This window comes from Camelus dromedarius, chromosome Y (genome assembly GCF_036321535.1).
Source record: "Camelus dromedarius isolate mCamDro1 chromosome Y, mCamDro1.pat, whole genome shotgun sequence".
NCBI classification, from domain to species: Eukaryota; Metazoa; Chordata; class Mammalia; order Artiodactyla; family Camelidae; genus Camelus; species Camelus dromedarius.
The window spans coordinates 15,435,368-15,461,718 of NC_087473.1; the positions used below are offsets into that span (position 1 = coordinate 15,435,368).

Consider the following 26,351-nt stretch of genomic DNA (forward strand, 5'->3'; position numbering starts at 1 on the left):
CTGTGTGGACAGCAATGGTGAAAATTAGATGGTTTGAAGCAGCTACTGATCTGAGTGAAGAAGGACTGAATGGCTTCTCTTTAAGAAAAAAATGTAGTAATAAACTGGAATTGGAAAGGATCCTGGGTTTGGGGAAGAGGAAAGCAACCAGCTTCACTGGAAACAATTTATACGAGGTTGAAGAAGATGGTTAGACATGATTTGCTGGTTGACCAGATGTTTTAAATGTAAAACCATACATTTTGGGTTTCACTTGGTAATTATTGACTACTTGTATCAGGGACCTCACATTTTCAAAACTGTATTTTAGAAGGGCGAGTGTGACCAGATTACATAGAACTGTTCCGTGATGAGAGCTCGTAGTCCTAAGTAGCGTTTGCTCCTCCATCCTGGGGAAGTCGTTTCTCAGGATCAGCCCTGTTACTGTGGTTAACACACTGCATTTCTGTTGCATGTTGTTCACAAACTCTAGACCTTGGCACAGTCAACATCTGGAGCCAGACAATTTTTTTTATTGGGTAGGGGGGCTCTCCTGCACGTTGCAGAATTTAAGTAGACTTCCTAGGCTCTACCTACAAGAAGCCAGTGCCTCTCCCCTCAGTCGTAACAAACAAACAAGTGATCTCCAGGCATTGCCACATGTCCCCTGGGAATACAGAATCACTCCCATTTCAGAACCACTTCCTTCGAGCAATTAAAATAATTTATTGCGTATCTTATGACGTAAATAAATTACACTAAAAAAAACCTGTACAGTGTAGGCCAGTACATTTAAACATTGGGCGGGTTTACAGGCATTCTGTGTCATTGGCTTCTCTGTAAAGTTTGAGTGCCAGGCGATTCTGGACAAGAAGCGGAGGTAGTGAGGAACGGTTGTTTCCTGGGTTTGAGGTGAGCTCCCCAGTGTACCATCCTTCCTCACACTCCCAGTTATCCGATATTTACCCCCATAACTCGTAGTCATTATTTGCTTGGTCCCTGGAAATATCTGGGTGTCTCAACCTTAAGTGCTGGTTATAAAAACACTTAAATTTATCAATAAATTTATTTCACAGGTGTTTTCTGAGCTGCTGCAATGTGCAAAGAATACTTTAGTAAATGTCACAAAGTCTGTGCTCGTGCACCTTACATCCCAGTGGGACACTGAATGAACATGTTTACTACTGGACTGTTTAAAACATAAATTTTAATGTAGAATTGTCACCTGAGCAAGTGCTATTGCAAGTGTGTCTTCCTAGATTAAGTAAAAAATAATTGATAACCTACATTCCAAATGATGATCTGTGGAATTAGCTGGCTCAACCTTTTTTTAAAAATTTCTCTGAAATTTGACGTTTTTCTTCATTGAGCCTGAAGCAATAGCCTAGGAGGAAATGACTTCAAACAGCTGATCGTCCTAAACTTGAAAGCCTGAAACACTTGCTAAAATATTCTTTGATTATTGTTTGGTTGTTTTTTTGTTTGTTTTTTGTTTTGTTCTTTGTAGTTTGAGGCAATATATAATCACGGTCCTCAAATGTGCAGTTGTCTGCTTGTGGTGTTATTTCTCTCCTGTTCTTTTCTCTCATGGAAGGGAGATTTAGGGCTACCCTTTTTTGGGGCAAAACTTTATGTTTTATTTATTTAATGTTACCTTTTCTTACGATTCCTCGGAGAAAAAGGACATGTTTTCTTCTTGCTTGAAGTGTGAGAGAAATGGCTGTCACTTTTTTCCTCTCTGTCTTTTGTTGAACGCATTTTACCTGGACAACAGCCCCATAAAAAAATAGAGATTTGGCAGATTTATCCTACAGAGATGTACTCAGGTGTCCCCATCTGGGCTGTTCTGGTCAGGCGGTTTTCACAGAGGATTACTGAAAGAAAATGTTGGCCGTCATTAATAGCATTTTGAAACATATCTTCAGATGCTACTGACTAGTGGTTACTGGAAATCAGGAAAGCATGCAATTGAAACAGAACTTTAAATATGTTGTGTATACCCGATGCTAACAGGTTCGATTAATAAGGAGAGGTGCAGTATGTGTTGCTGCCGTTAGCATTTTAAAAGTATACCCATGTTTGTAAACAACACCTGTTTCGTATAAGGTATTTGTTCTCCAGGTTGACTTGGAATGGTGGCTATCACAAAGCACTGACTTTTTCATGTCCTGTAGTTGTGAAAGTGTAACCGTATGCATGTGATACTGTGTTTTCCAAATTTACATTTTCAGCAGTGACAGAAAGCAAGAATTGCATTATTATTTTGAGATGTTTTTAGCCTCATTGCACTGAACAGTTTTTATGTGGGAACAAATGCTTGTTGGATGTTTCCTGAATGAAGTGACAGAGAACTTAACTTGTAAGTTGCTGAACGTCTGTCCATGAAAAAACCCAGATCTTGTGGAGTGGTTGGTTCTTCTCCATCGTGCGACACTTCTCCAAATGAACAAAGTTGCAAGGTGTTTTAAAGAGTGCCATTTATTCATTTTAAGTGCTCTTGAGAAGGAATTAGATCTAAGCATATTTATTAAATGACGACTAAATTTTTTTTGGCTGGGAGCCAACGTCTTGACACGCATAAGGATAGCTCTGAGAGTAAGGCATTGGGTGTACCTTTAGGAAACGAGACTGACTCTAGGGAATGCATAAGGTAGACAGGTTTCAAGATTATTTCCTTGCTATTCAAAAAATTTAGAATTGTTGTAGGGGTGAAAAATTGTACACTTGTTTTAGAGCATGCTTGGGAGAAGTGAATACAGATAAACTTGGGACAAGCTCATAGAGGTCTTGGGAAAGAATCACTGAAGAGCACAGGGTTTTAAAATTAAAATAACTAAAGACAAATTGTTCATATGCAACAGTAAAGAATATGACATCTAGAATACTTTCATAAGAAATAGATCAATTCTTAATGTAACGTGCATGAAACAAGAAAGTGACATCATAGACTGTTTTCCATCAAATTCTACAGCAGTTTTTTTCCCCAGCCTTTCTGAGATACAGTTGACATAACACGCATTGTATAATTTTAATTGCACATTGTGTAAGTTTAAGGTGTACAGTGTGATGATTCGATACATATATATTTTGGGAAATGCTCTCCACAATAAGGTAGTTCTTTTTAAAGCTCAGTGTAGCATCTGGATCTCCAGGAGAGCTTGCTGGAAGAGATTCTTGGGTCCCGATTGCAGAGCTATGACTCTGTAGGTCTGGGGGCCACTCACAGGCTTGCGTTTCTAATAAACAACAGCGTGATGCTTATATTATTGGTCACTGATCACACTGTGAGAGCAGGGCCGTGACAGATGGACACTTGATACACAGGCAGTGGTTTGTTTTCATATGTGCATTTTTGACTGAAAAAAATAGCAATGGATATTTGAAAATTAAATTTCACCATAGAGTTTTCCAGTTTATCTTTTAAACTATATCTTTATTTTAAAACAGGGAGGGTACTAGAAAGTAGAGTGAAAGAATAGCACAGGTGTATATCCTGAATTCTACATTATACATGTCAGAAATTTAATTGAGAATTTTGATCTCAATTGGAAAATTAATCAATAATGAAATAAGAGTCATACAGATAAAATAATCACGAGCCTCTGGGAGCCAGGGGTATGCCAGTTATTTAGACAACCGACATTTAACGATACATGATGATTAGCTTTTAATCATTAATAATTTAATAGTTAAAAATTGTGTTGAAATGTAATTTTGAGAATATGATGTCCATTCATATGAATGTAACAATTTCCATCGTGAGGCCTCTTCCTACAATGTATTATACAGATAGTATATATAGTGCTCTCTGCTACTATGTTTTGTGTGATAATTATGCATTGTATATGTATTAATAAGCTGTATTTACATTGTTTATTCAATGTTACTGTTTATCATTCTGTGCTATTGTTTATTCAGTACTATTTGACATACGCACTTTGTTCATTCAGTTCTGTTACTGTTTATTGTCACAGTTGTGACTGAACAATGGATCCTGGGTATTATCTTTGATTTATTAAAATACATATAAATTATTGAGTATAAGTATAAATTATATGTAATACTAAATTTCTTACATATAAAAATATACACATTCAAACTTTATTCTGAAACTCGCATGTCAGAATCTTGTGTTCAGCATATTCAATATATTTTAATAGAGAACTTAAATTGGGTAAATGTTGGATTCACTGACATAAAGACATAACTTAACATGTGTGAGATGTATATACATATATTTAATACTTCAGTCACTTACAGAAGAGCATATATATATATATATATATATATATATATATATATATATATATATTTTCCCCCTAAACGAAGGCACTAGAGATTGAACCCAGGACCTCGTGCCCGCCAAGCACGTGCTATACCCCCCACCCCACAGCCAAAGTAAAAGCAAGTTATTATTGACGTTTATGAGAAGAAAACATTGATCTGTAACAGCAGCCTTTAGAAGATATTTGTTATTGAATAAACAATATCTCCTGTCCAAGTCGCTGTGCCTGCCAGGCAGTGTCACACCTTTTCCTAGATGTCACCTCCAGCCAGACTGTGCCGCTGTTCCTTTTCAGCCGTGTTGAAACACACGTCCAGCTGTCCCCGCTCTGTAGTGATGCTCTCGCTCAGAGCCCTGGGACACATGGTTAACGTGAGCCTCTGATTAGGTAGATTTCCTAAAATCACCAAGGAAAGTAGGCACCGAACAGTGAGGATGGCGCCCAAGCGGGTCCTTTCCTTTTCCGCTTTGTTTCCTGACCGTGTTTACCAATTTATTTCCCTCGTTCCTCTCTCCCAGTGCCTGGAGCCCTGCAAGGCGTCCTGGGACCTGCGGAAGCAGCAGTGCCAGAGCTTCTGTGAGGTAAGACACGGGGCCCAGGGGCCGAGGGGCACCTGTGTTCGTCTGTAGCTTGGGGGTGCATGTCTGTGGGCGTGTGTGTGAATTCACATTAAAAAAATTATTGAGGCGTCTTAAAACCGAGCCACTCATGCTCCCATTATTGATTAATCAGACAGAAAAACTACTCTGATTACCTTTAAAGAAAGGTGCGAGTGGCTGCCCTCCTCCGACCTGGCGCCTTGGCTTCTGTGGTCGTTCTCTGCGCCATGTTGACATCGTCACGCCTCTTGGCAGAGGACACCCGTTACTCGTGGTGCAGTTTCTCAGACATTTTCATCTGACTTCTCACCCCTCGGGCCTCCCGTGTCCTGGGCTGACTCTGGCCCACCTTTTCCTGTGTGGAAGCATGTGATGTTCCCTGTGCTGTCACGTAGGTAACAGAGCGTTACTGTCTTGGGCGACCACTGTCTGAGATCATCAGTTGTGCGACAGACGGGAGAGCTGCTTTGCTGAACTGTCTGCTCCAGGGCAAACCAGGGACCCAGGGGGCTGCTGTGAAGCGGCCGGGAGGATGTGCACCCAGCTGACCGCGCGGTGGCCTCTCGAGGTCAGGAAGGTCGGAAAGTCCACAAGGGCTGTGAGAACAAGGGTTGGAAGAGCCCACGACGGCCGCCCAAGCAGCGCCGTGGAGTGTGGTGGGGAGGGACCAGAGGACATGCCCATGTGGCATCAGAGTGAAACGACCTTGCAGGGCTTCTTCACATGGAACTGGGGCTGGTGGGGGACTTCCGAGGTTCTCCAGACAGACGTGGAGGTCTGGTCTAAGCTCTGTGCTGTGCAGGAGGTGCATGTGTGGTCGTCACCTGGGGGTCACCTTGGAGGATGCACAGTTTCCATTCTGAGAGCACAGTGGTGGAATGAGACAATGATAACTTCCCCAGTTTCATGGTGCATACCATAATGTCTGTAGTTATGACATCTTCTGACCTTCCCAGTAAGCATGGAGATTAATCAAGGCATGCAGTAAGTCCACAGAGTTGTGTGTGGAAGCCGCAGGGGACTGGGATGTTGGAAGTTGTCCAGTCCCACCCAGGTAGCAGGACCAGGTCTAAAACCCCGCCTCCGATGGGTCCCACTGTGTCCAAGTGCTGCTGTGGCTGGACTCCCCGTGGACAGTTCCACGGGGTCGTAATGTTACAGGGTTATTTTAGAAAAGTGTTGAGTGTTGTTTTAAAAAAGTGGAATGGAAGCATTTCTCACCTGCTCACACAATGAATACATGATCTTCCTCAATCTCAATTTTAATTTGCTCTGAAAGTTTCTACTCAGCGTTTTGTGACTGTCTGGAATCTCGGTGATTTTTGCAGACTCTTATATAATAGCATCTGTTGCCAGAAGCACCTCGGGCTTGAGGATTACCATCACTGAAGTCTTTGGAAGCGTTTTGTAATTGTGAACGTTAAAACGCTTCAAATGATATATAGCACTGGCAGATGTTCAAAGTTACGTAGCCAGTTGCTCTGCTGTTGACCCCTGTGGCTAAGCTAATGACTTAGTGTCAAATCAGATAGAAGAACTCTCCTGTGTCTTTTCGTATCCAGCCCTTTTCTGGATGTTGGAGATGGTACAGGGGAACGTAAATCATGGTATCCGCTCCGCCAAGGGAGCTGACATATTATCCTTCAGTTTTTACAAAATATCTTTGGGCTTCTCCAGGGCTCCAGTCCAAACTTTTCCAGCAAACATGCTTACCTGGGGTTCAGTTTAATGTATCTTTCTATTTCTTACCTCTAGCTGTACAGCAAATTATCCCCAAACTTCATGGCTGAACACAGCACACATTTCTTACCCCACACTTTCTGTGGGTTGGGAATCTGTGCACAGCTTAAGCTTCTAGGTTGTAATCAATCTGCTGGCTGGGCTGCATTCTCATCTGCGGGCTCAACTGCAGGAGAAGCTACTTCTGAGCTCCTTGCAGTTGTTGGGAAAACTGCGGTCCTGTTCTTGATGGCTGCTGGCTGGAGTCCGTGCTCAGCTCCTACAGGTCGCCAGTGGTTTCTCCCCAGTAGACCCTTCATCTACAGGTCACAGCAGGGCTGTTTACTTCTTCGAGGCCAGCAAGAATCCGGATCTCCAGCCTGCTGCGACAGAATTTTATATAACACTGGTATCTGAGAGCAGGTTCTTGTCTCATCACAGGAAGAATTCAGAAACGAGACACGGAGGTCAAGAAAGCAAAGCAGGGATTTATTAAGTGACAGGCAGGACTCTCCTGTGGGAGAGCAGGCAGAGCCAGGTGGGTAGCTGCCCCGAGTTTCTCTGGCAAGTTGGTTACATGGGTGTAAAAATGAATGCATGGAATATTCATTGACAGGGAGGGGTTTGGGGGTCCTCTTTCCTGATCCTCATCCCAGCTCCACCTTCCTGAGGGAAGGAGAGATTTTTGGTCCTTATTTAGTCAAGATGGGGAAGTTGGATGAGGTTATAATGGGTGAAAAGTTGCATTTGGATGAGGTCATAATGAGTAAAAGGTTACATTTGGGTGGTAGAGATTCCTGCCTTGTCCCACCTTTCTTTGTTGGCCTCCAGGACACTTGTCAAACCAAAATATGTAGTTTCTCATCAGTTCGGAGGTTCTTGCTTTTCTCGGTCTGCTCAAGGACCACCCCCCCTTGTTCATAAGATGTATAGTTTCCTGCCATTTGGCCCATGTCCCCCTTTCTCTGCTCATATCTAGCCACCTGCCTGCTCTGACAACACAACATAATCTCAGGAGTGACATCTCTGCACTTTTGCTGTATTCTGTGGGTTAGAAGCAACGCCGCCCCCCCCCCCCACCATGGGCAGGGAGGTGTTCACTCTGGGGCAGGTCGTGACTCAAAGGGGCTCACTCTAGGCTCTGTCTACTACAGAAAGCAGATTGAAAAACAGATTCAGGCCCCTGGAGACATAGAACAGAACCGATTCATCAGAAATGAAAACAAACACGAAACAAAACTGATGAATTAACGCAAAGACAAGAAGCAGGGGCCATCCCTGTGTCTTCCGTGTTCTGTGAAGTGCCTCCTACTTTTATTTTGGATTCTGTTCTGCACACAAACGGTACGTCTGTCTGAACTAAACTTTGCTGTTGGAAAACCTTGAGGAACAAGATGTGCCCTGCTGTTTGCTTGACAAACACATTATCCTTCATATCACCGACTCTGGGTGGGTAGTTTTGTGTCTGAACCTGAGAAGGAAGATATAATTGAAGGTCACTGGAAACCTTTCTCCCTGCAAATTCCAAATGTGAGGGCGGGCTTCTGTAATTGCCGCCCTGTCTGAAATCAATGCAAGGGCTTCAGAACCACATCTGCTTTATTAAAATGGGACTCGTGTGTACAAACTGTGATCTGCTGTGGCAGGAAAGGTTAATTGAAACTTGAACGGTGCAGAAAACAGAGGCCAGTTCATGTGAGGAACTCTGTGGGGAGACCTCGGCCCCGTGGCCCAGTAGCTCAAGCTTCCACACTCAGTTTTACTTGCTTTGATTTTTCTTACGTCTCTGTGTGTGGTTTTGCTTCTGTTTTACTTAGCAGTTCATAAATGACTATTATGCTGAAACAGACTGAATCCTGGAAGGGTAACCCCTGTTTCACTGTTTTCAAGGCTACTCATTCATGGAGACAGACCTGATACAAGCCTGTCCACCCTTTTGGTTATCTATCACATTATGTATTTAAGGAGGCATACAGGGTCCATCCTGTCACGAACCTAACCTTTCCCTTTGTCAGGGTTCAGACCCAGAAGGATCCTAGATCTTACTCTTACAGAAACACCTAGACGGTTAGATATGTTTGGCCCTATGGTTTATTTGCAAGATGCTCTGAGCTCTGTTTTCTAAGGCATGAATTTGAAAACCACACCCCACAGAGCAAAACGGGTCTGCCTCTTTTTTTCTTTGAGTAAAGCTTTATTGGAACACAGCCAAACCTGTATTTTTTTGCATATCATCCGTAGCTGCTTTTGTGTTACAACAGCAGAATTGGGTAGTTTATGGTCCATGAAGCTGAAACTTTGCAGAAAGTCTTGTCCTTTACAGAAAATGTGTTCCGACTCCTGCTCTCAGAAAATGAGCAACAGTCATGATGATGACACAAAGGCCGCCTAACCTTTTAGACTGTCATTACTTCTTAGTCTGTATCACCAGCACCCATTTCTTTTATTTTTCTTATTAATTGTTTTTTATGGAAGTGTATAGTTGATTTACAATGCTAGTTTCAGGTGTACAGCAAAGCGATTTAGTTATACATATGCACACATATTTATTTCTCAGATTCTTTTCCATTAAATGTTATTACAAGAAACTGAATATAGTTTGCTGTCCTGTACAGTAGGTGCACTTTTAAAATCTATTTTATATACAGTAGCATGTAACTGTTAATCCAAAACTCCTAATTTGTCCCTCCCCCAGCGTTTCCCCTTCAGTAACCACAGTTTGTTTTCTGTGTCTGACTAGCACCCATTTGTAAACATAAAGCATTGTTCTTGGTAATTTTAGTTATAAAATAAACTGTCCTACGTGGGAAAGATTTTCAGGGGCGCGTTAATAGTAACGGACACTGATCTCTTTAACTTCTCGCTTGATTATCCATACCGGGTTCTACTTCTGCCACTTTTTCAGGCTGGTGCCAGAGTTAACAATCTTTTTTTTCTTTTTTTTTTAATTTATTTTATTTTTCACAGGGGAGGTAGTTAGGTTTACTTATTTATTTTTGGAGGCAGTACCGAAGATTGAACTCAGGACCTTGTGTATATGCTAAGCATGCGGTCTACCACTTGAGCTATACCCTCTCCTCCAACAATCTTATTTTTTAAATGGAGAAATTACGTGTATTAGAACAGGAATCTTTCTGGAATTCTCTGGATCATAAGGGATGATTTTTCACGTGTCCTTTTTTGAAACGTGTTATGTTCCATGATAGATACATACGTAGATTGTGGTTTACTGCTTTAGTTTATTAACTATTACCCACTTCCTTCCACTTTTATAAAATCTTAAGAGCCATGACAAACTATTTGAATGTCTCTTACTAGTCATCAAATGCGTGTCTTCCCGTGTTTAAATGTTCCTTTCTTACAATTGCTGGATTCTTAAATTATGAGTAAAAGCACCTTTTACTTACCTTTTATGGTATATAAAATAATCGTGTGTTACAACTGATGCTGACTTAGTCTGGATGAAATGTGGTACATCCTAGTTTATGGGGAGCCTTCTTGCTGGGACGATGCCCCTCCCGTCTTTAATTCTGATGTTTCTGACGCCATCATGTCCCCACCCTCATAGGAACTCCCTAGGATGTCAACATTAGCTGTGTGAAATGTGCATTGGGGGTCGTGGAGAGCTGCGGCCCCATCTGCTTCAGGGATCCACCCTCTTTCCACGAGGGAAGCATTCATTGTTGATACTAAACTTGTCACTGGATCAGCCAGGATTCTGACAGATCCAGTCCTGGCCAGGGTGAAAAGACGGACAAGAAAGAGGCCTTCACTCTGCCACAGCTGCTTATGCATCCCTTTGTGTTTCTTGATTTTCACAATGTTTTCCAGTCTTATTCCATCTGATTTTCACAGTGATTCTTACACGAAGTGAGGTCTGAATTTTGCTAAGTGGAACTGACACACAAGGAGAAAACGGTCATATTTGCCCAAGATCTCATGCTTCACAGGTAGAGGAGTGGGATCTAAAATCCAGGTGGTGTGACTGCGAGTCAGGTCTCTCCCGCTGTTCTCCGTCCCAGGCACCTGCATCTAACCCTGCTCCGTGCAGCAGAGCACTGAGGAGAGGGTGAGATTTGCTTCTCAGGGCAGAAAATAAGGAACAGGACTGTCTCTTGTGTTAAACTGTCGGCCCAACCGTTTGTGTTTGAGCAGCCTTACTCTTCAGTGAGAATGAAGTTTGGATGATGCAAAATCATAGTTAACTAGAGGTGTTGCAAGGGGTTGAAAAGAAGAAGGCTCCTTACAGTTTCCGGGTGTCTTTGTCCATGGGATGTTCTGACACTACTGAAAGGAGAGCGCAGAAACGAAGCTGTTCAGATTTATCACACCCTTCTCTTGCCGTCAGAACCTGGTCTCCTGCCACAGTGCTACATGACAGTAGCTATGCCTTGAAATCGAGGGTATTAAGCAAATGCCTCACTTCAGGAATTCGAGCAGAGCCAACAGCTGTCTGGGAACGTCTCTCCAAGAGTTAAAGGGCCCGAAGGAACCTGATGAGACCACAGAGGAAAATGACACAGCATGCCCCAGCTGTGCGCATTGTGGGAGGAAGGGTCAGCACACAGGACGCAGCACAAGCTGGTAACCTGTCTTTGTCATGAACTGCTTGGGGAAGGGACTGGGATGACGCTGAGCTGATGGTCAGATGCAGACTGTGTCAGGCAAGGCTGGATGGGGAGCGGGGAGAGGATGATGGAGGTCCAGTGTCGAGCCTGCTGTGTTGAGATGTACGTTAGTGTCCACTTGCGATGTGTCCTGGGCATAGATACCTGAGTCTGGAGTCGAGGGGAGAGGTGAGGCTGGAAATCCAGACGTCATTGTTCATAGACAATATTTAGAGTCATGAAGCTGGACGAAGTGGAGGAAAGAGAAGAGCTTCCTGGGTTGAGCCCCAAGTCACAGCAGGATAAGGACGGGGAGGCAGCGGGGAACCAGCAAGTGCACTGAGAGCCATTCAGAAGGGAGAGAGTCCACGCGAAGGGGAGTTCTGAGGGGCGAATGGCAAAAGCCTTCCAGGAAGGAATCAGTGGGCGGTTGGTGGCATCTGCATGCATGTTGGAGGCCTGAACGTCGGTCATTGGATACTGTGACGCAGAGGTCATGGTCCACCTGAGCGAGAGCAGGCTGGCGGGTGGCTGAAGAGGAAGTGTGCTTGACGTGTTTGAGAGGAGAGGTAGGGAGAGACGGAGAGCGGGTGTGAGGACCATTTCAGGAGCACTGGTTCCTGTGAAAGGAAGGAGCCAGGCGAGGTTCTGGGTAGAGGGGTGAGCAGGGCACCCCCACACGTAATTACCTTTAGGGGGAGGAAATCAGCACATAGTATACGCAGGTGGGGATTATCCTGAAGAGGCAGGGTATTTGATGCTGGAGGAGAGGGCGGAGAATTGCAGAAGCAGGTGACCGGAAGCAGCAGTGCATCCAGTGTCTGAGGTCGGAGCGAAGCCCGTCCCTCCAGGTCCTGGGACACGATGAGGTCTGAGCACGTGGGCCCAGGTTCAGGTGCAGTGGTGGGTGTGAAGGGGGAGCCATGGTGGTGGTCTTCCAAACATGTCACTTTTCTTGGTGAAATAGGGTGACTGGCCGAGAGTGGTGGAGGCTGGGGTGACCAGCACGTAGTGTTTTTCAGAAGTGTTAGCTTTTATTGCTGTAATGAATAAAGTTGTATTTTTACAAACGATACACATTGCCTTTTTATATTTTTATAGGACAGAAAAGTGTTAGTTACATATTCTGATGGTGATCCTTGGGCAGTGGTGCAGATTTGGTCCAAGTTGTCCTTTTAACTTAGTGGTCGTGGGGTTACTGGGGTTGAAATGTTCTGAGGAATGCTGATGAATTTTTATAAGTGTTGGGAGATTTCCTTTACCACGAGCTCATAAAGGAAGTTGTCCTCATTACATCAACTTCTACAGTCCTGGAAAATGCGAATATCAAGAATATTGAATGACTTTTTATGGTTGTTCAGTAAATTATTGACTAAGTGGAACATAGTCTCCATGGAATGTAGCCCTTTTTTTTTTTCTTTTCCTTTTTTTAAACAGTGAGGCTCAGTTTTCATTGAATTTTTATATGGTGCTGGGGAGTGTAGAATTATGTGGGACTCTATTGAGAATTGATGAGTTTTGAAAATTTATAAGAGGCTGAGACTGAAGGCTATTCTGACTGATTTAAAGATCTATTATGTCTGAAAAGAAGGACTAGACAGGTAGCCATGTACGAAGGAGGTGGGGAAATGTCATGGGCATTGCAAAAGCATCTCTTTCAAGCAAAAAATCAAAGATGCATGTAAAGCACTTATCCAGTGTCTGAACATCCACGCTGGATTAACAGTAGCTCTTTTTATGACTCAGGAGGAGGGCAAGGTCACCGCTTTGGAACTCTATGATAGGTCCGTCGGACATGGACTCAAAAGGTCCCCCCCGGTAGCAGTCAGTACACAGCACATACAGGGAACAGGTCCACCACGTGCACACAACTCTTTCCGGAAGTTTCCCTTCCTTCTTTGAAAACTGCCTGCGTGAAGAAGAGGAGAGACTCAGGTCAGGGGCTTTCATTTGGTGGAAGTGATTTTTTTGTGTTTTTATCGTGGGAAGACTTGAATATATTTATAAACTGAGGGGAAGTGAATCTCGCCGGGAATGTGACGTGGAGATACACTGGGGGGAAAGCCCAGACTTCTGGGGTCAGAAGGCAGCATTAAATCAAGTTTCCGGGCAGAGATGGAGAGAGCCAGCTTCTGCCCGAGGGTCGGGACGTCCTGGACAGCACTTCCCAGGCTTCTGTGCGCGCACACAGCACCTGGGACTCGTGCTGACCCAGCGGGTGTAGGCTGCGGGCGCGAGACTGCGCTTCCCAGGCGGTGCTGGTGCTGAGTACGCGTGAGCGCTGGCCGGGGTGAGGATGCCGGTCTGCGACACGGCTTCCCTGTCAGCACTTGCTCTGAGCTGCCCCCTAATTTGATGAAGCCTTGTGGTTTCTTCTGTCGCATTCTATACAGACAAAATATGCAGTGGGCTGATAATAATGATTGGAAATAAACAGATGAAAATCGTTTTTAAAAGTGGGGAAAAAACCCTCTTTTTATCATTCAAAATGCAGAATTATAATTATAGTTGTTTTGTCTCTGTCCCCAAACAAAAGATATTTCATTGGGTGTAGAATTCCAGGGTAACGATTTTTTTTTAACTAGTCGTTTAAAAATATTTTTGCATTTTCTTTTGTCTTGCATATTTTCTGAAAAAATCTCTGATGTTCTTTTTTTAAAACTGTATATAAAGTGTCTTTTCATTTCTCCGCCTGCTTTTGAGTTTTTCTTTCTATCTGGTTTTAAGCCATATGGTCATGGTACACCTAGATGGCGTGTCTTCCAAGTTCTCCTTGGGGTCATTGGAATTTTGATGGTGGGCTTATAGTTTTAATCAACTTTTTAACATATTGACCTTTTTCCCCCCGTCCCATCCTCCGTCTCCTGTCTTCTGGGATTCTAATTATCCATGATAGACTTTATATGGTCTCCTGGGTCAGTGAGTCTCTGATGATGTTTTTCCTTCATTTTTTCCCCCACTCTCTGCTTCATTTTGATAGTTCTTATCACTCTATCTTTGAGTTCCCATCAAGAGATCTTCTCTTCTATAATGTCGGACACGCTTTTAATCCCATCTGGCATTTTCCGTTTGTTTGTTTTTCCGTTTTTGCTTCTGAAAGTTCCATGCAGTCTTTCTTGTATCCTCTGTTTCTCTCCTGTCTGTGTCCATGTTTTCTTCTACACCCTGGGCACACACAGCATGTTTAGGATATTTTTTTTAATTTCCTTTTCTGCTAATTACGTCCCCTGCATCATTCTGGCTCTATTTCTTTAGATTCCTTTTCTCCCCTCTTTTGGTGGTGTGTCAGTTTCCTGCTTCGTTGCATGCCTGATGATGTTTGATTGGGTAAGACTTCTGTGTTCTAAAGTTCGCTGTATTTTTCTAAAAAGCAGTAGGCTGTTCTGGCATGCGGTTCATTACTTGAGATCAGTTTGCTTTTTTAAAGACTTGCTTTTAAACTTTCTTAGGAGATTCAGAACAGCCTTTAGTTTGGGGTTAATTTGCCCCCATTACTAAGGTGATATTTTTCTGAGGACGCTATGCGATGCCCTGTGTATTATGTGTCCTCTCTTTGGTGGCTGGAGTGTGAGTCATTAGCCATATTAGAGCTGTAGGAATTGTCAGCTCCAGTGCTTTCTGATTGTCCCCCTGCCCCCATCTTGTGCACTTCCACCGCATGCATGTTCAGAAAGCAGGATTCAGCCCCAAACTCCAGGGGTTGCTCACAACTCTCCGGGTTTCTCTCTTGGCATAGTTTCGTCCTTCCTCATTTTCTGCCCACAGCATCTATTCACTTTAGCCTCCTCAAACTTTGACCTCTTTCTCCATAAAAGTTGAGGGCTCCCTTGGCACCGTGGACTTGAAACTCCCTCTGGCCATTCCTGTTTGGACACATAGGGCTCACCGCACTGGCGTCTCCTCTCAGGGCATCCAGTCCTGTGCCACCTGTCGGCCATCGTCTACATGAAGGTGTTGCACATCTTGCGTCCGGTTTTATGGTTGTGCACAGCAGTCAGCTCCCACACTCCTCAACAGGCATGAAAGGGGTTTTGCCAAATAACCCGAATTAGCTGGAGCTCTCCAGTCTGTGCTGTTGATGACTCTGGGTTTGCACCATCTATTCTTTACGGCTGGAAAAAAAAAACCCTGTATTTGAACGGCCCCCTTCTCCCGTGCCTTCTCCTAATTAAAGATGGCTGTCACAGCCTCTGAGAACCTTCTTGACCTCCTCCTCCGTTGGAGCTGGTGTCTCTCCTGTGTTTATTAGCTGTGCTGTGATGGTGACTGACGTCTTCTCCACCGAAAGGCAGTAGGGGCAGGAGCAGAAGCTGTGCCCCTGTCCTGGGACACTGCTGGACACTGTCCAGGTGTTTTCTGAGTATGTGCTGACAGTGGTTCTCACTGGGTTTGTACACGTGTCTGTCCCAGCGCTCATGACACTGTGGTTTGGCTGTTGCAACGTCTGTGTCCTACAGGAGGTGACAGACTTCCTCTAGAGACCGATGTGGTCTTCTCTCCCTTTCACGTTTGTGTTTTTCTGGCCAAGGAATCAATATATTGCTCTAATCTGGAGTTTTTCCACTCTGACACTATTGTTGTTTTGTAAGTTAAACACTTCTTTGTGGTGGGGCAACCCTACTCTCCCCAGTAGGTGCCAGGTGTCCCCCTTCCCGGTTGTGACGACCAGAAATGTCTCCAGGCCTTGTCTGATGTTCCCCGGGGAGCAGGGGGAGGGGGGAAGCGCACTCCAGCTGAGAACCATTTTCCTAACCTGTGGGATCTGTCATTTCCCTTGCATGTGCGTAATGAGGAAATAACGTTCTGTTCACATTCATTTTTCTCTCACTCTGTGATGACCTGGTCTGTCTAAAAGTGGTATGATATCCACACAGTTGTGTATAAACGAAGGAATGAGAGATTTCAAGGAAGATTTCTGTGCTATTATGATTTATGGTAAGAAATGTAGATTTGGCCCTTGACCCCTTGCCTGGCACAAAGTTCCTAAAAACCCTTGGAGTTTCTAAGTGATGTGAGCAATAAATAAGGTCTTTTATTATGATAATGAGGGGGCTTTTGCTGTAATTAGAGGATCAGACTTCCAGTCCCCATCTCTGATTTACAGAAGGAGAGAAGAGCTGGAGGCTGGGTTCAGGCCTCACTGACCAGTGACTTAACCAGTCTTGCGCTTGCAGTGAGAGCTCCATAAAACCCCAGACGACTGGGTTCACAGAGCTTCCGGGTTGGTAAACACATGGAGATTTGGGGAGAGTGTCTTCTGCCATTTCCCCGTATCTTGCTCTGTGTGTCTCTTGCATTTGGCTGTTCCTGCGTTGAAACCTTTTATAATAAACCGGTGATACAGTAAGAACTGGGGATTAAAATTCTAATACCTGTAATCGGGGCTAGCACTCATTACAGCATTACTGCGTGGCTGAACCTGTGCTAAGTGTCCGACATCCTTTAGCTCATGCTGAGGGTGATGATACACAGTGGTAATTACTGTCCTCCTGTTTTCTGTGAAGACAGGGAGACTTGCGGAATTATCTTTGCCTCCAGATCATTCAGCTCCTACGTGGCTGACGCACTTGCCGTGACTCGTGTAGGGTGCCCTGTATTTGCTTCTGCCGCTTCGTAATGCTTATTTTTTTCTTCTAGAATATTCCTGTCTTCTACATCACCCTTACCCACCTCACTCATCCTAACGTGTTGATGGCTTATCTTAAAAAGTTTTCTCCTCGTCTAATCCTCTTTTGACCTCACATGTGCTTCCATCACTTCCTGTGACTACCTTTACTTAATACAAATTAAACTGCTTAATGATCTTCCTTGTTTGTTAGTAAAAGTCTAAACTGTAAGCACAGTGTGGCATCATTTTGATCCTTCCGTCTGTTCATCATTAGACACCTAGTACCTAGAATGCCAATCTGGCGTATGAGTCAGTCTGTAAATGCTTCAGTGGGCTTCTCATGTCACGGGCATGCCTGGTAGCTCTTACTGACAAAATGCAGGAAGGAGGGGAGAGAAGGAAACGATGGTTTAACTCAAGTGTCTTAGCCGTCCCCGGTTCTCTAGAAATTTTTGGATTTGGGGAATTATTCAGGTGCCTGATGATCTTCCAGAGGTCTCCCAGTGTGACTCTGGAGTTCTGCTCCCAGGGGAGAATCTGACATGGACATCCCCATACAGAGGGTCACATTGACCTTCAAAATAAATAGAAAAGCAAGCCAACCGAGAGGAAACTGAGATAAACATGAGTAAAAATGACTCTAGCCAAAGGAGCATGTACCTATAGGAAAGGGACTTTCTTAAAAATAAATGTTTCTGATTTTTTTCCCTAATTTTATAGTATTCATGGCTAACGTCTAGTTTGCCTGGGAACCAAATTAATTATAATCTCACCTAATAAATTGGGATGTGTAACTGGGTTTCCAAGCAAATCATAATTGCATTTCCAAGCATTAGAAAATTCAAATTAGAAACATTGGAATTGAATTTGAATTGAGAATGCTTTTTCCTCTTTCGTGCATCCCTTGTATTTAGATGCCTTCTTTGAAAGATACAAGTGGCAGTTTTTTTTTTAACAGTATAATGTCTTTATTTTTATAGAAATCATATATGCCCGTTAAATCATTAATATAACAAACCACACAAGAGAGTAAAACTTAACCTTCACTCCAAATTCTACCATCCAGAAATAGCCGTGGTTACCTGTGCAGAAGAGTTACCACAGCAAACCTGTCCTGAGACATTTCTACTTGAAAGGTTGCCCTTTGGCTGGCTTCTGGAAACTTAGATTTGGGGGAGATTTCTCACCAATTCCTAGCTGATAAGAGGGGTGCACTGTTCCTAAAGTATTGGTACAAACAGTGTGGTTGATGGCAAACACCTGTTTCCTTCTGGGAGTCTGGATTTTGGGTACATGAGAGGCAGAAGGTGCCTGTGTGACCAGCCTCCGAGAAAAACTCTGGGCTTCAGGTCTCCACTGAACTTGTCTGGTTGACTGCATTTCACGGGTGTTGTTACAACTCACGGCTGGAGGGATTCGGCGCATCCTGTGTGACTCCGTTGGGAAACCCTGCACCTGCTTTCCTCCACATTTATCCCCATAGACCTTTTCCCTTCTGCTGATTTTGCTTTGCATCCTTTTGCTATATTACATCATAGCCTTGAATATGAGTATGTGCTGCATCCCGTGAGTCTTCCTAGGGGATAATCGAACCTGGGGGTGTTCATGGAAACCCCAGTATATCAGGCAGACATCTCACCAGGCATCTCAGTGTGCAAGGTAGCTTTAATACTGCTTAAAGTTTAATATTATTGTAGTCTTGTGGTATTGTAGTATGAATATAACAGAAGAAGAAGGAACCTCCCAAATTTCTGGGGGAAAAAGATTATGAAAAATATTATGAGGTTGAAATAATTATTTTTGAAAATTCCATATTTATTTTATTATTTATGGATGTCCTAAAATTAAGTTCTAGATTTCTCACACTTCTTCTACCTACCAGTGTTTTAAATATATTCTTTTACCTTTAGTTTTATTGCATCAAATTCTCTCTTTTAAACCATAACTCCTACTTTACTCAATTTTAGTTTTATATTTATGTGGATGATTGAATGATTAGTGGTTCTTTTATGCTAATTTCTTTATTCTTGGCTTTCTAAATTGGATCGTGTCTTAGCTTCTTTCAGAAAAGGCGTCCGTGGGGATCATTTTCTTTGAGATTGTTCATGACAGACTTTGCCTCTGTGACACCTGAAGTCCAAGTTGGATTGCACAAACTTTGTTTTCTCATGTAATGTATAAGTATACACGTTACTTTCTTTGGGTGCTGCCTGACTCCATCTCTTCTTGTTTTCTGTTAATTTGTGGAACATTGTATAGTTTTGCAAGAAAGGCTCATGGGTGCTAAATTCTCTGAGCCTTTATGTCTTTGAGAATATTCCTGTCACATGTGTATTAGAATAACCACCTAGCTGATTGATTTTATACACACACACACACACATATATGCATATGTATTCTTTATTATCATAAAACCATATCTTGGCTTCACACATTACATTTTATAGACATTAACCTGAGGGAACCCTTATTTTCTCCCTCGTAGTCAACTTGCCTTTTCTACCTGGATGCCTGGAAAATTACATTTTTATTCTTGAAGTTCATTATTGCAGGCTCTGTTTCCGTGTTGCTTGTTCTTATCAATATCTCTGGAGTTTAACTGCCCTTCTGATTTACATGCATATGATTTACACATACCTATGTGCATTTCCCCCTCCACTCTACCACCTGATATTTCTGGAGTGTTAGAAGCCCCCAGGTGGCCCTAATAGGGAAGCAAGTTGAGAGCCAGTGGCTTAGCCATCATCTGATTTTACACTGAGATGGAGGCAGCCCTTAGAAAAACAGTGGCCCACACTCCTGTTTGTCTGTGATTTTGGTTAAATTGTAATCCCCCTGAGCTTCTGTGTCCCCATTTATAAAATGGAAAGAATCATGGCTGTGGGGTGTGGGGAGGAATCAGTGGGATGAGCTAGTGAAGCAGCTAGCAGAGGGTGGGGTGTGTGTCAGGGCGGAGGAGAACGTGTCAGGGAGCGCCGGGTGTATGTGGGGTGGGGGCACTGTTGACGGTGGGGCACTGGTCACGGGGTGGGGCAGTGTCAGGGGTAGGGGGTGGGGCAGTGTCAGGCGGGACATGTGTCGGGGTGGGGCACTGGTGGAGGGCAGGGCACCTGGCAGAGGATGAGGGAAGCTGCAAACCTTCTGTACCTGTTAGCAGTTAACAACCACTGCCGGTCCATCATCTGATCACTGGTGACGGTGACGGTGGTGATGAGGGTGGCACGGAACTCATTTCAGGGTTGCACTTGTGTGTATTGCCTGGAGCAGGAAGGGAGCCCACCAGGGCCTGGCTCTTGGCAAAGCTTTGTATTTGAGATCTGGCACATGGAGTGATTCTGGGCGAATTGAACTTAATACCAAATGCGCAATTTTCTCCACATCTTGAGGCCTCATATTTATATGATTTCTAATATAGTAACATATTTCACTGAATTTAATGTGTTTGTGGCCATCATTCCATGATTGCTGCACAGATTATTTTATTATATAATACCTTGCATTTTACACCAAACAAAACAAAGACAGTGTCTTTTAAAAAAGTATCCAAGAACTGTCACCTACTGTTGTATATCATTGTATTTTTACAATTTGCCACAGGTTAAGTTGAGCTTAGCGTATTGCCCAGGTAAGGCACTAAAAAACACATTTTAGTTTTTAGCTAAGAGATGGGATGTAAGAGAGATTTATAAGAATTAATATTATGTAGACTATTCATTAAAATATGAAGGATTTTTCTCTTAATCCAGTGCACCCAGGGACATTTTCCTTCACCACTTTGCTTTTTTAAGCCGTTCTCTGGATGCTTAATGACATACATTAGGCACTAACCACCCTAGAAAAAGCCATGACCTTTGAGGACAATTCCTTTCTTATTTTTGCATACGGTCAGGGAAGAAAACAAACAAACAACAAACAAAAATTAATAAGCATAACAACCATGTCTTCTCCAAATTTTCAACTGGAGCCAGTGACCTGGCAAAAGATGGTTATTTGTGTGATTGGTGAAATTATTACTATGAATAGTTTTATAAAGGAACTGTAGTGGTGTTAATTGTACAGTTCATTATTGGTCTTACTAGACTGGGTATAATTGTGTAAACAGATACAGCAGTTAGCATATGCATCTGTTGTTGCTACGTGTGTTTTCATTTCCATAAAGCTGATGGGCGTTACACCCATAATGATTTGGGTAACTCACACCTTTTCTAAAATGTTCACATCCCTCTTGACAAGTCCACGAGTAATTAACTTGTAGTATCACAGGGAATATTACATGCTTAATGGTCAGAAGTCTCTCTTCCTGCACCCAGAAGACCTTTTGTTCACAGGATTTCCAACTGGCCATTAAGGGACCAATTCACACATTTTCTTCATATGTAGAGTATTAGTATTCTCGCACATCATTTTCTCTGATCTGTAAGCATTTTTGTCCTGATTCCATTCAACTCGTAAATTTTCATTAAGCGGTGATTAAAGACATGGAGAGAGACCTTGTGTATGGGGACCATATGTTCTCTAATTTATATTCAGACCATTAACATTTTTCAACCTACTCCAAGATGATTATCCAACGTAATTGATAGAGGACATCAAAATTTGCATTCAATAGGTAGAAACAACAGAGCAGTTAAGTAGACCACCTCCTTAAGGGTACTGTATCAAATCCATGTATTTGTAAGACGATCTTTGTTTAAGTTCACAAACTAAAGACTGGTTCTTTCTTATAAATTCCAACAGGGCTCTGTTCCCTCCCTGCAGATTTCCGTGCTTGATGTAACTGAAGCATGTTGGACCCTCATGGTGGGTCACACTGTAGTAGAAGCCGAGCCAACTCGCTGCCTTCGGCTCTTAGAACATTGTTGTCAGAATTACAGAAGAATCTGGAAGTGTTAAGCCGTAACCCTGTAGCAGAGGGAAAACAAGAGAGACACCAGGGACTCCAGCCCAGCTGAGCACCTGGGGTGGCCACCTCTGGGAGCAGAGCTTAGTTCTCAGTCTGCACAACCTCATAATACTCGGAACATAATCTGCACCGTTTCAAGCTCAGGTACCAGTCTAGAAAGTGCCAGGGCAGAGATGACCGTTTTTGGTTTCCATGGCCAACAAAATAGTAACAGAATTTTTTTTTTTTAAAGACACATTTTGTAATCCATAGCAAAAAGGAAAAATGTTGAACAGACGTGGGGAACAACTCCCACATCAACTGGAAGATGCCAGTCATTGAGCGTTCCAGTTATGATCCTTCTGCTCTTATGCTCAGTCGGAACCAATGTTGCAGATCTGTCTCGGCCACTGGTTTTGTTTGTTTGTTCTTAATTCTGCCCCCTTAGCTCCATGAGTAAATTAGTGAGATGAGGAGATAGCGTCTCTGGTTTCCTGTCCTTCGCAGTTCAAGGGTGTGGTGGCTGGCATGTGAGAATCACATGAACAGAGGGCCCTGACTTTCTTACCTGATTCTCAGATTACACCCCGTTTTCACGTGCGATGGAGTGTCCGCTGAGTTGATTTGATCACACGATTGTGCACACGAGGTCCCCGTGATTTCCAAATTAGCAAGCAGTAAACACTTGGCAGATTTAGTACAAGTATTTCTCCTTGGAAATCTCAGCCCATGTGGCAGGGGCCAGTGATTTGGGGAACTAAGTACTTTCTCTCGGGGCATAAAGTATATACATTTTGTGGAAAGAGAAGAGGTGGCCAGCACTGCATAACTGTTAGTCTTCTGTGCTTCTTTGATTTCTAAGTTAGGTTTGGACCTGAATCAAGAACTTCAAAACCAACGAAGTAAAACACATCTAGCAGCAAACAGAAAAATGAACTGTGAAATTGAAGATGAGACAAAACCCTTAAGAACTGATGATGCCTAAATGTTTATAAAGTTTTTGTAATTAACTAGCTCCGTATTTGTGGTACTTCAGTATTGAAACCCTGGCCTTTCTTCTGTTTCACCTGGGAAGTTCCTGAATTGAGACACTATTTTAATCCAGTCAGTTCATGTTATTCTCAAATATTATATAAGATTAATTATTAACAATCTATTTCATTGACATCTGCAATTCTAAGGAATTGTATTTTTTCTAGCTAGTGTTTCTAGGTTTCCACCTTTTGTAATTAAGAGCATGAGCCCTTTCCCTGTGTTTAGTTGTCAGTGTATTGAGGTGCTGACGTACATTCAATGTACAACATCCGAACTCAGGTGGAATGTAATCTGTGAATGTGTGTGTGTGTAATGGATGTGTGTCTGTTGCATGTAATATAAAGTTACAACTCATGGGTCATATTCCTTCAGAAAAGTAGCATAAAATATCATTTCTTCGGGGGAAAGAAAGCATGCAAACCGTTCAAGGGAAAATGCAACGGAATGAGAATTTTCTGATGTCTTGGCAATCAGACGTCAGGTGTCTTTAACGGAAGAATGATTTCCCATCCTCTCGCAGCCTCTGTTCCCCAAGAAGAACTATGAATGCCTGACCAGCTGTGAGTTCCTCAAGTACATCCTGTCGGTGAAGCAGGGCGACTGCCCAGCCCCAGAGAAAGCCAGCGGCTTCGCTGCTGCCTGCGTTGAAAGCTGTGAAGTGGACAGCGAGTGCTCGGGGGTGAAGAAGTGCTGTTCCAATGGCTGCGGACACACCTGCCAGGTGCCCAAGACCCTGTACAAAGGTGAGGGGCAGAGCAGGGGACACACAGCGGCCTTGCCATCACGGTCCGTGTGCGCGTGGGGGAGGGTGTCACTCAAAGATGCGACTGTTGCAGGAAAAGTCAGAGCTTTAAGAAACGGTACTCTGTGCTACGATCATCTGAAAATATTCACTGCACCACAGGACTCAGCTGCAGTGAACCCAGATTGGGGCACAGCAAAGCATTCATCTGAATCCTTTTTTTAAATTTATTTTTTAATTGAGGTATGTTTGATTCACAGTATTATTAGTTTTCAAGTGCACTGCATCGTGATTCAGTATTTTTATAGGTGATACTCCATTGAAAGTTATAACAAAATAATAGCTCTCGCCTATGAATCCTTTCAAATTTACCACCTAGGAAGGCCACCATCAGCTTGGGAACCTTGTGTTTTTCTCCAGTGCCACTGAATCAGCTAAGCTCCACTGGCTACCCTGGTGGTGTCAGCAGATTTAAATCCCTGGAAGAAAGGGCTGGGGATGCAGCAGAGTTGAAAAACACATAACAAATGCACGGGTCTCGTGGTTTTTCTGTTGTCGTGATCCAAGAACAGAAGTGAGTCTGCAGGGACTTTAAATGTTTGGATTAGTGTCTCAAGATTCTAGGTGGAGGAACTGCTGTTTTCCAAAAGATGGGGAATGCAACTTACCAAACAGGTTAGCAGGTGTAAGTGTACACTCATAGGCAGTTTCTAGAGCATGTAAAGCCTTTACGCTGAGTGTTTCTTGCCTGTTTCTGTAAACGTGGCTGAGTTCTTTTATGTCAGACCGATGCTGTTGTATAGTTTGGGGTATCATCCAGGTACACTGTGAGAGATGTAAGAGTTTGTTACTTTTTGGGTCTAACTTGAAGAGGAAAGTAGAACACATCAGGAGACGTCATTCACGACCAGTAGAAAAAATGTGTCTCACCTCCTCTCTCTCACTTGCACTCACACACGTCAAGTGTACGTTGTTGCAATGCTGGTGTTTGATTCCGGGCTTGCTGACTAGTTTCAGAAGGCCATTCTTACATTCATAACAATTGACATCTCCTGGAATTCACGTACCTGCCCCATCTTCCTCTGGCTCCCACTTGGAAATACTCTCATCTGAAATCTGTATAATCCATACAGTTTTCCATTTTTTTTTTTCTGTAATATGCCTGGAAACCTGGCACAAGTACTGTCTCAAATTCAAAATCATGGCTGCTTTCCTTAACAGACTGAACATTTTTTCAATGGATTCAAAGTTTTATTGTTTATGTACCTTTTATTGTAAACTACATAAAAATCACTTCCACGGAAATCTACTCCCATGTAAGTTCTTAAAAATCTACTATTATGAAACCTTTTCTGTGGTTATAGATCATTTGCTGTTTAAATATTAGCATTTACCATAAAAGTAGGATGCTTTAGAATGATTGTTGAAAACCCATTTGTGAAACCTTTGTTGTTGTAAAAGTAGGGCATTTAAAAGAGGCAATATAAAATAAAATAGGCTTTTCATGTGAAGCACTGAAGTCAGTATAAACTTCAAGTATATTCTGGTTCACCGAGAAGAGGGGAAATAATTCTACAAAGGGCCAACGTAAATGATTAATTATTGAAAGATACCTACAGTTTAAACCCACGCTTAACTAAATAGGATGGATTTTTGCTAAAGTCACCTTTCTACTGCAAGTAGCTCTTTTTTTAATTGAAGTAGAGTCAGCTTACAATGTTAGTTTCTGATGTACAGCCTAGTGATTCAGTTACACATACATATATTCCTTTTTGTATTTTTTCATTATAGGCTATTACAAGGCATTGAATATAGTTCCCTGTGCTCCACAGTAGGACCTTGTTGTTTATCTATTTTACATACAGTAGTTTGTGTCTGCAAATTCTGAACTCCCAATTTATCCCTCAACCCCGTTTCTTTTTTTTTCTTTTGTGTATTCAGTCTTCTCTAAACTGTACTCTTAAAATGTTTTAAATTTTATTGTTTTTATTGAAGTACAGTCAGTTACAAATCCCTCTACTCCCTTTGGCCCAAGTAACCCTTGACTTGGACATTTGTGGAGAGACAGTTCATGGAGGGAGCACTAACCACAGAGTCAACAGACCCCTGTTGGCCTGACAGCGACTTTTGCATAATAAGCATAAGGATCACGGTCTCGTCAAGTCTTAGACATTCTTTCCTTGCCGTCTGCAGCAGCTCCTGAAGGAGGGCTGGCGTCCGTGTCCCCGGAGCATCTGTCAGTATTCAGTGAGCCCCAAGAGGGGCTCCGGGAGAGCCTTCTGCAGCCCTGCAGGGACAATCTCAGGTCCTTATGGGCCACTCGAAGTCCCTGATGGCGCTCCCAACCTGGAGCCAAGCTGCCTGCTCACTCTCCAAAGAGGATTCTGGTGCTCTATCCAGCTACCATAATAGGACCCTAAACTTCAACCTCTTTTTGGGCTCCACTGTATTATTATAGGTCAATTAAAAGATCTATCAGTATCAAATAGTTTAAGTCTAATATAATCACTGATTTAGCAGTTGTTTTAGGCTAATGAATAACACGGAGATTTTTTTTTCTCTGATCTTAATTTTCTACTAATTTGTGGAATTATTTAAATAAGATTCAGAGCACACCCTACAAAGAACCAGATTCTGTTGGACAAAGCTGTAAATTCCTCCTGTCCTCATCCATTCCCGATTTACTTATTGAAGTGTCATCTCATAGGAAATCCCAAAGAGCATGCCCTTAATGTCTTCCCTATTTAAAATGGACGGATGTCACCAGGGTTTACTGAGCATTTCAGCTCAGTGAGTATTTATGGACTCTTTGTGAGGGGTCATGAGGAGAGCTGGCTGTGCGCCGTGCTGGGCGCTGCGGGGCAGAGTCACTAGGACACCAGCCTCCACCAGGT

The 26,351-nt window shown here is 43.0% G+C and overlaps 1 protein-coding gene across 2 annotated transcripts in view; it reads left to right on the top strand.

The window, feature by feature from the left end:
* The window catches only part of LOC135320459 (anosmin-1), a 170,611-nt gene that overhangs the window by 92,986 nt on the left and 51,274 nt on the right, over positions 1-26,351 (top strand). For both annotated transcript variants that reach the window (XM_064483598.1, XM_064483599.1), the window contains 2 exons: positions 4,784-4,846; positions 23,236-23,458. In XM_064483598.1, the coding sequence (XP_064339668.1) occupies positions 4,784-4,846; positions 23,236-23,458 (286 nt within the window). The remainder of the gene's footprint in view (positions 1-4,783; positions 4,847-23,235; positions 23,459-26,351) is intronic.